The sequence below is a fragment of the Corvus brachyrhynchos genome, unplaced genomic scaffold (assembly GCF_000691975.1).
Source record: "Corvus brachyrhynchos isolate BGI_N302 unplaced genomic scaffold, ASM69197v1 scaffold285, whole genome shotgun sequence".
Classification (NCBI taxonomy): Eukaryota; Metazoa; Chordata; class Aves; order Passeriformes; family Corvidae; genus Corvus; species Corvus brachyrhynchos.
Genome location: NW_008238323.1, coordinates 365,156 through 375,384, shown reverse-complemented (window position 1 = coordinate 375,384; position 10,229 = coordinate 365,156). Strand labels below are relative to the sequence as shown.

At 40.7% G+C, this 10,229-nt stretch overlaps 1 protein-coding gene across 1 annotated transcript in view; it reads right to left on the bottom strand.

The window, feature by feature from the left end:
* Nucleotides 1–400: 400 nt before the first annotated feature.
* Nucleotides 401–10,229, bottom strand: part of MYO5B (myosin VB) — a 148,464-nt gene continuing 138,635 nt past the window's right edge. The window contains exons 36-40 of the mRNA XM_017734339.1: nucleotides 8,375–8,525; nucleotides 7,353–7,638; nucleotides 6,627–6,801; nucleotides 5,590–5,670; nucleotides 401–4,819 (exon numbers count right to left, since the gene is read on the bottom strand). Coding sequence (XP_017589828.1) covers nucleotides 4,667–4,819; nucleotides 5,590–5,670; nucleotides 6,627–6,801; nucleotides 7,353–7,638; nucleotides 8,375–8,525 — 846 coding nt within the window. The 3' untranslated portion in view covers nucleotides 401–4,666. The remainder of the gene's footprint in view (nucleotides 4,820–5,589; nucleotides 5,671–6,626; nucleotides 6,802–7,352; nucleotides 7,639–8,374; nucleotides 8,526–10,229) is intronic.

Genomic DNA, 10,229 nt, shown 5'->3' with positions numbered 1-10,229 from the left:
AAGGTGTCCCTGCCCAGGGCAGGGGGTGGGACCGGATGGGCTTTAAGGTCCCTTCCCACCCAAAACACTCTGGGTTTCTGTAATTTAAGCACTGGCACAGGGGGTGGCACTTCCTCCGCTCTTCTCCATTTATTTACAATGTCTCTCCACTCATTTACATTGTCTCTCAGGGCCGTAAGATTCCACACTCGGTGAGTTTCTCATTAGCTGCCAACATTTCAGCTCCTCTGAAACCAAGTTATAACTTCTAAACCTTTCAGTGTCATAAGTAAAAGTGATTCTCCTAATTTCTGTTTATAAAGTATTTTGTAGTGTTAAAATAGAAAAGTTTCTAATAGATAGAAGTATATTTTGAAAGGGGTTATTTTTTTGCATTGCCATTTTTGACCAAGAGCCACAATTTCTTCAAAAGTGTTTATTTCACAAATTTTTTTTATCCCCAGCTGAATATTACAGTGACTATTACAAGCATTTTCTTATAAACAAAGGTGTAGTTTACAGATTTGTTCAAAATGGAAAAATATAAGCAGTAGTATTTCATCTACAGTATTCACTCATGTATATCATTCAGCTTTGACAGCAGCTATACCTTCTGCTTAAGGTAATGACACTTCACACCACAAAAAAAAAAAATAAAAATATCCCCAAAGATTTCAATATAGTAGCACTTTTTAAATATACTTTTTTTTCTTCTAATTTCAAATTAATCTGAAAGTCTTTGCCCATTGGCATTCACAACTTGAAATAATTTGGATACTCATCAGGGTAGTATGTCCTCTGGATTGTTTTACTTAACATCTACCTTGCTAGAATTTCTTTCAGAAAAAATCAATTTATGACTGCCATATATATATGAATCAATAAAGTTTGAGGAAAAAGCTTCATGGAAGTTCATGCAATTTATTTTAATTAGGTTCTATTTATATGCAATGATAAAAAGCTAATTTTTCAGTTAATAAGTTTCCACATTTCATCCACTTACTACTGAAGATGGAGGAAAATAACCTATTGTTTCAAGTGCAGCTTTTTCATTTGTACCTTTTGCAAATCATACAGATAAAAGAGTCATGTCCCGCAAAGATTTCTGTGTTTAAGTTGCAGTTTGATGAAAAGCAGCCACTGTGCTTAGAACATGCCCACATTTTGGTACTGTTTCACCAATACGAAGAAATTCTTGTAGATCCAGTGGAATAAACTGCATGAGCAAAAAATGTTTGTAATGTAGGATTGCATAAATTCAGTCTGGAGGTCTAATGTTCTTTCTACAGTCAACTACAGCAGCTTTATCAGATAAGATAAGCAACCTCAGTTACGAAACGCCAATTTAAAAAAAAAGAAAAAGGAACTTTCTGGTGAAAATGAAACGTGGATGTTATCCTGGATGCTTCTTGTAGGTCAGCCAGCATACGCCTGAACTCATGTTTGAAGTGTTGGTTTTGTAATGCTGGTGATTTGGGCGTTTTGATGGTTTAATTTATTTTATTCCCAGTAGTGCTTTTCTGAAATATAAGCCATCATATTTGCAAAAATCACCGTGGGTCACTATTGGTTTTTTCCCCTAAGAACTTCAAAGTGTTTTTGCAGACCTCCTCAAAGTAAGATTTTATAAGTAGGCTTTTAAATCCATAGACAACTTTTTCTGTGACAGAATAATAAAAATATTCCACTGTTTTAATGCTTATTTCAGAGAAACAGTGGTTGAGCTAAACAGCTAAAGGCACAGAGTGGGAAAATGCTGAACTTAATAATCAATATTTAAAAATAAAGACAGATCTGGAGAAGAGCCAGCTTTCTCTAAGCCATGTGTTCATTTTGCCTTTTAAATAAAGAAGTGTAAATCTGAGGAAAGAAAGGCATGCTTGAGCATAGCTATTTAACTAATTAACATTTAAATACAAATTTTAAAAACTGCTAACAGAAAAGATAGCATATATTAAAGGTATTTCATACAGAGTTCTCTTCCAGTTGGATCTCACTGGATAAACTACATGATGACAGATCAAGATGTTAAATCCCAGTTCCCATCTATACATACTAAGAGTTTTTAAGAAAGAACATATAAATTACGATCCTGAAAGTGCCAGTGAAGGACCATTATCCCCTAGAAGACCATTAAGCACATTTTACAATGGTGATCAGCAACAAAGTCATTGCAGAAGAGGATTCTGCTGCAACCTGTCATTTAGTCTGAGTGATAAGCATAGATTTAATCAATGTGTTGGGAATTGTACTTCAAATAATTTACATCAGAAAGAGGTAGAGACCTGAACTGCCTGAAACTGCTAACCTAAGGTGAATCCTGAGCAACAGCTCTCTCTTGAAACCACCTTACAGAAAGGCTGAATATCCTTTTGAATTATTTATTTTTAAACCGTGATGACTAGTGGAGCATGGAAAGAAGGGAGAAGAGACAACTAAAAAAATTCAGTGCACTGCAAAGACATTCATTGTGAAGAGGTAGGTGAAAATAAATAAAGATATTTTGGGTGAGCGTGTGGTAGGGCTTGCTGGGCACGGACAGCAGACTGGTGGCATTGCTCTCATTGTATAGCAAGGGGAGATGAAGGCACTACTGAAGACACAGCAGAGGTGAGTGCTCAAGGACTGCAGTTTGGAGGTAGTCCTGGCTCTATACAAGCAAAAAATCTGTCATTAGATGGGTGATGGTTAAGGGGAAAAAAATTACTTTTTAGTCGGAAGTCTGTCCTTTAGTGGTAACAGCTGTTCTAAACTATAGTCTCCATTTGAAACCATGTATTTACCCACTGGCATAGACCGATATAATTCTGCACAGCACTCAACTTTCTTTTAAAATGTGCTTTTTTGGATAGTAATATACATATATAGTACATACAGGACTACTGCAGTTTGTATATACACCAATTATGTACACGATGTCTAAATCACAACACACTCCTTGCCTAAAAAAGGAAACTGCAGCAGACGGGAGTTAGTGTACCTGCAAGAAACTTCACATTCTACTTTAAACCTCTGAGCATACCTCGTGATAAATTTGCTGTTTGGATTTACACCAGCTAAAAGGAGTAAGATGGAGAGAGTGGGTTTTTCTTTGAAAGCTCTTGTCAAGATGGAACTGCGGACCACAGAAAGAACCACAAAAGCAGGTGAGTTCAGACTGATTTAAACAAGACCAAGATGGAAGTGAAAAGGACAGAATGCTGGCAGCCACACATCCTGATTGCAGTTTGGCACGTTGTGCTATGGCAGAAGTATGCCCACGCTGAGCGGTCATGGAGCAGTGCTGAGCCACAGGAACCCACCTCCTCCCCGGCTCAGCAGTCACCGAGAACTCAGCATGTGCTGGCAAGGACCAAGAAAAACCCATAGCTGGTCCCCTTCAACATCTGTGGGGTGAGGTCAGAGGGCTGGTTTAGTTTATAAGTCTGGTTAAAAAAAAACCAAAAACAAACCCTAACAGAATCTGAATTGATAGCAGTTATTCATTTAAGGTTGTTGTACACAACAAGTTTGGGTTCACTCTTAAAGAAATGGCTTACATTACTAACACACCACCTGACAGCTTTTTTTTGTGTGTTAGAACATTTCATCTCTTTTCTTTTAAAACTTTTTTTTTTTCATTTTTAAAATATTCTTCATTTATCCAAGCTGTGTATTTGTATGATTCTTAACATTTTGGATGACTACTGGACTGAATGGAGTCTTTTCCATGGACAGCTACCATTAGGACTAACCCACTGAATCCAGGTAGGGCTGGATGATTAAACTGGGTTGCCTTAGCATGATCTATGCTTGAGGTTCTGATACTGGCCATGTAATAGGTCCAAGAACCTTGATAGCCACTGGATGAAAGTTTTTGACACTTGAAAGCACAGGGAAAGCTAACAGTAGGGATCAGGATGATGCTATACTAGAAGCAGAAGGCTTAAGGCAGTCCTTTGCATCATGATTATTTCACTAGGACAAAACCTTTGCTAACGTAAATTTGGTAGTGTAAGAAAGTCCAATGTAACAAAGTCCTGCCAATTTATTTAAATTTCCACTAAGCAGATGCACTGAATGTATTTAGGAGGAGCAACAACTGTTCTCAAACATAGAATTTGTGACAAATTCCACATCAGTGGAAACAAGCAGCATCCCAGCCCTGTTACCTTTCTGGTGTGATAAATATGTACCTCCTGCAATTTACCTTCTGAATTCACTACTGTGGATGCAGTTACTAGCAACAACTGGAGGCAGAACTGCATGTTCTGTTATTCACACACACAAGACCACCTCCTACTAGACAAATTACATCCTTCAAGGCAGCACAAGTGTCTCAGATTTTGTTTTTGTCATAGACACCTATGAAGATCAAAATAAGCTGTCTCCCACTTTTATCCTTTTTTGTTAGTAGCTTTTGGAGATGATTATGGGCTTTGAACTATGTCAACATAAAATCAAGCAGTAAAAAATACATCTAACTTTTCAAGTATCCTTATTTCTGAGCTGCAAATTACCAAAAAAAATCACATACAGACCAGTGTCTTTTTTAGTGTACATTTTAGCATCCATTTGTTACTGTGCACTGGTTCTTCCATAAGCCTATTTGGTCCATATTTAAAGAGCTCCTTGAATTCCTTTCATGGTTTTTTCTTCCGTTGCTGGAGGTCTCTGGGTGTGAGAGGGGAGCTTAATTCTACTTTCTTCAGACTTTATTGAGAAAATCCAAGTTGAGAGAAGCAGGGAGATGAATGGAGTCCATGGTGATGGCGGATGGGTTGAATGGGAACAGAACTGGGAACATGTGCTTGAAGTCTAACAGCAGCTGTGGAGGGTCATTCCGTTCTTGCAAGTGCTTCTGTTGGGTGTGGGAGAAGAAAACAAGTTTAGCATCAGTTGTTGCCTTTTCTTGTGGTGTTTAACACTATCAAAGGTTTGAGAATGTACATAATTTTATACATACTGCAGAAAACAGTGAGAACTATTATGTTCTCTTCTGCAGCAGCTCTCCTCTGAGCAAGAATTTACAGGAATTTCTATACAGACTATAGGAAACAGGAGAACCTGGTTACATTTTCTACAGACCACAAAGTAAGATACAAGTCCTGGAAACAAGATGACCCCCCATGCACAGCAAAACCAGGACTACATGATACCAGCAGAGCACCTTTGATTCAGCTGCTCAACCATGGAGATACGTTCTGGGGGTACCTGAACACATGCCTTTCCTTTTCCTGCCTGCTCCTTGTGAGCATTAAAAGATGTTCGGCTTTAATTTGTTTATTTGTCCTTTACTTGCCAATTTCTACCTCCTATCTCAGAAGTAACTCCACTTCACCAATGCTTTGTTGACTCCTGCAACCTTAATCCCCAGTTGTGTTGCTACTGAAGAGCTGAATTATCTGAGCTGGGGATTTGAGTGCTTTTTGCCCTCTGTGATTAACAGCCTGGTTATCCCTGCAGCTGTGTGCTGTAAATGTATGCACACACATGGCGAACTGAGTTCAGGACAACCTGCAGCAGCATGCCTTTTACAAAATGCCCGAGTTAGCAGTGATTTAATACAGATGTCACTAAAACTACAGAGACATCATTCAAGCCCTCCAATTGACAGCCCTTTAAATTTACCTGTATGTTTCGTATGAAAGCTACTGTCACACGTTCTTCAAACTCATTCACAGGAGTGTAGAGATTAAGTATCTTTACAATCTGTTGAAAACAAAACAGGGTTACAGTTGTGAGCAGCCAAACTTTTCCAGAACACAAAGCACCACCAGCAGTTTGTCATTATATGTCCACAACACACCTGCCATGACCAAACTGAGAACAGAACCAGCACAAGTATCATCCTGGTGTTTCTCTTTGCCTGCTCTAAGGTATTACAAGATCTCTGGACCTGTTAAAACCACTTCTTATGGCAACGTTTGTAAATTGGGAATAGACTTAAGACAACAGATTTATACAGGGACTCCACTTGGCTGGCACATGGTGACATGGATGACTTCTGATGTCACCTCTACAATACTTCTCTTGATGCTCCCTCACTCCTCCTCCCTTACCACCCCTCAGCTTTTCTCAAAAACGCATGTTCAGGACAGGGTGACAGAGATATATTAGAAAGGCTCTCTGAGAACCACTGGAAATCAGCTCACACATCTCACTTCTCCCTTCCTACAACAGTATCAAATTAAGGACGGGCAATCCAGCAGTAAAAAACGTGAGTTTATATCCTCCAGGAATGGAGTCTCAAAGTTTAAGACCAGATCCAGCCAGCCTAGGCTGGCACTTCTCAACCTTCCGCCCCAAATATGAATCCTTGGTGGGCATCCTGCAGACATAGCCAGTTTAAGACCTGGCAAAAGACAACAGGTGGGTTTAAAATGTCAAGAATCCAACTTACACAACAAACTCCTTGGGTCTGGGTTTCATTTTTGCACATTTCTGGAGCTCCAGTGCCATCAGTGACACCATAAAAGAGGAGCCACTGCTGTGACCAGCTCTGAGAGGGGCCAAGACATAACATCAGTCCTGGAAAGGGCAAGTTGTGCCCACTGAAGGAATGGCACACTGAGGCTGAGCACTGAAGAGCTGGCAGCAGGAGACCACCCTTTCCCACTCCTTAATTATCCACACCCTGTGCTGTAAACCCCAGGCCTGCTCCCCACCTGCTGGGTCGTGAGCGACGTGCACAAGGAGCAGATGGCCTCAGCATCCTCCGAGGTTTTCTTTTTCAGCTGCAGGAGCTGTGCTGCCTGAATCAAGGGCTCCAAAGTTTGTGCTGCTCCACTCTGCTGCAGATTCTTTCCACGCAGCCATTCCTCCAGCTGGCTTATGTTAAACCTGGATAAGCAATCAAGACAAGATGTGAGCTGAGAGATAAGAATAGCATCTCAAAAGGCCTCTTTGGGACTCAAGTTTTGTTGCAGTGTTGGTGTATGTGGCTTTTTGTGATACACACAGCATGAGGCAATCAGACTAAAGCTTAATACTCAACAACTCTGAGTAAAATTTATACTGTAAGTACTTTACAAATAGATGAACCCTGTAACAGCTGAACAATACAAGGGAGGTGCTTTTCTACAGCATTCAGATTCCTCCAAGTTTCAACAATTAAAATGAAGCTTTTAACCAGCTTTTAAATGCTAACAAGATCCTGCAAGATACCCAGGTACCTTTGAGAATATCTACATAGAAAACACTTTTGCTGTGCCCACTCTCCAGCTCAAGGGGAACACACAAAGATCCAGTGTGAGAAAGAGAGAGGGTAGCAAAAAGAAGATTTGACTAATTTACACTGAGAAATGCACTTTATTTTCCTATTTTCCATCAACTTATAACATTAACAAAACTTCCCTAAGCAGGCACAGCCATGCCCCAAGCCCCAGCCCCACCTCAGCTGCATGCCCGTGCTCCACGAGCAGACGTCCTTCCTCAGCAGGAGGTTGTTCAGGGCGACGGCATTGATCATGTAGAAGAGCTGCTTGAACACCTGCTGGATGATCTCTGGGTCCAGGCCCTGGTCACACATGATGCTGTGGAATGTGTTCAGCTGGCGAATCATTTCGTCCAAGCTGTAGGAGCTGTCACCTTCTGCCACAGCGGAGGAGTATTTCCTGTAGCCCATCGGTTTGACACTGGAAAGCCCCTGGATGCTCTCATTTTCCAATACTGCAGGCACTGAAAAAAGGGGATAGAAGGGCTAAAAAGCCTGCAATCACATATTGGTCAGTAGCGGGAGGAACTGATCCCTCCGTGGACTGCAATGAACACCCATCAGTCTCAGTGATGCAACGCCATGGATGCTGCGAGAACCGAGAGAGAGCAGGACAGATCCATGGATGGCTGGTTTACTCTGATAATACAAAATAGTTAAAAACACACGCAAATATCCTAGAATTATACAACAGTTTGGTTTGGAAGAGACCTTAAAGGCCATTTAGGTTCAACACCCCTGCCATGGGCAGGGACACTTTCCACTATTCAAGCCCTGTCCAACCCGGCCTGGGACACTTGCAGGGATGGGGCTTTCCTCAGACGAATCCTCAGGGATTTGGCTGAAGAAGTAACTCTTCTCATACCTTCTCTCACTCTCGGAAAACAAGGTTTTTATGACTCTTTTTCCTCTTCCCAATCCTTTCCTCCCTTATAATGTACATTTCCATCCATAAAAAGATTAACCACAAACCTGGTCTGGCAGCACAACCTCACCTCTTCCACTGCCTCCCCAACAGAAATGAAAGCGGTATCTTCTGTAGTGGGGGAAAAAACCCTCATCCTTATTAGTTTCTATCATGGAGGAAGATGAAAACTCTCCCAGGTCAAGCTGGCAGTGTGCAAAGGTCTGAAAAGCAGCCAGAGCAGATAATCTGGGCCAAGAAAGCCCTTGCTAAAGGGCAGCGTGCTGTGAGCTCACCGATCATGGGCTGCAGGATGCCCCCGGCAATGTTGATGAGCTGCTGGTAGATCTGTATGGACAGGTGGCCCAGCACCTGGCGGTACTCGGTCAGGTCGAAGTTCTTCAGGCAGTGCTCGTTCTGCTTCACCGTGTTTTGGGTCATGAAACCCTGAACAGGAAATTAAAGCACCCAGGTTTGTTATCCCACCCACTTACAGTCCATCAAAATCACTGCATTAAAACCCCCCGGCACCCTTAGAGTACAATATAACAAAACATGTTACCAAAGTACATTGTAGAAAAGAACAAAACTCATAAATCACCTTTGATTTACTCAGGCATTTGTTCATAAGTTATTACTAGAGGACTACTTTTTGAAGAAAATCATTAAACTACCAGTTGTTCATTTTATCCTTACCAAGGACCTGCACATTTGTATTAACTGCAACACACAGGATTAGAAAATGACATTTCAGGCCCTCTGACACTACTTTATAGCTATGTGCTTATCCCTTTGAATTGCAACTGTTTTTATGGGAAACAAAGTATTTTAAAATTAAGATTTTTATAAAATTGGAGAAAAAAATTGTGCCTGCATGTTATGTGCTTTGACAACATTTTAAACTGTTCTGAAATTCATAAATCTCCCCAAATAACTGAAATTGTTGCCTGCCTTTTGCTGATACAGCTGAGCTCTAATCCTGCATTTGGCTGCTGCAAGCCCTCAGTTCTGGGCTCAGATATTAATACCAGTTTTAGTGGCAGAAGCCAATGCGATGTTTTAATTAACACAGATGCTTTAATTGCCTACTCATATGGTCTTATTTGGTGTGAAAATTAGAATTATGGAACTGTTTTTGTTGGTTGCTGACTAGAAAAATACAGCATGTACAAATTTGAGTTGATTTCACAATTTCCTCATTTTCCTGACTAATCGAAGAGCATCAAGCTCTTCACATGACAGGACTGCACGCGGTTTGGGATTTTCTTTTAAACCATTTCTTAAAAATAGCCTGGATTTAAAACTGGAGATAACAGTATTTTGGAAACTGCTCAGAAGTATTTCTCCCCTCTATTTTTTGCACCAAATTGCCAGTAGAATTTGCAAACAGCTGCTTCATTTAACACAGGAAATCATGGCAAACAACGTAAAATTTAAGACTGTGTTTTAGCCCAGCTGGTTTTCTGGGGAGGATTTTTTTTAAAGGCAATATTATTCTCCAAACAGAAGAGGGCAAACAAGAGCATTACTGCTAGTAAGTATTCTCTAAAATATTTTTAATTTAACTTTTCATTTTAAATCTTCAAAATCCAGTGCTAAGTTTTTACACACAAATCCTTATCTTTTGAATGACCTGAATAGTTAATTTAATTGTATGAATTTTTTTTCTTAAAGTTTGAATGCTCAATATATCTAACAAAAATCAAGATTTCAAAAAAAAACCCAGCATTTGGGTCTGTTGAAAATTTTAATATGCAGAATACATAGCTATAAGGATGGCAGTGTGTAATGTTCTAGGAGGACTGTGCTAATCCCATTTTTGCTGGAAGGGAACAGCTTTAATAAAACTTATTCCAAGCTATGAAATATTAGTTAATGAAAAGCTGTGGGACCAACTAAAACCAGGATAACAGCCTCCAAAACAGCCCACCACAGATAGAATGGGAGAGCTGGAGGTGTTCAGCTGCACAAGAGAAGGCTCCAGGGAGAGCTCAGAGCCCCTGGCAGGGCCTAAAGGGGCTCCAGGAGAGCTGCAGAGGGACTGGGGACAAGGCATGGAGGGACAGGACCCAGGGAATGGCTTCCCAGTGCCAGAGGGCAGGGCTGGATGGGATATTGGGAAGGAATTGCTGTCTGTGAGGGTGGGCAGGC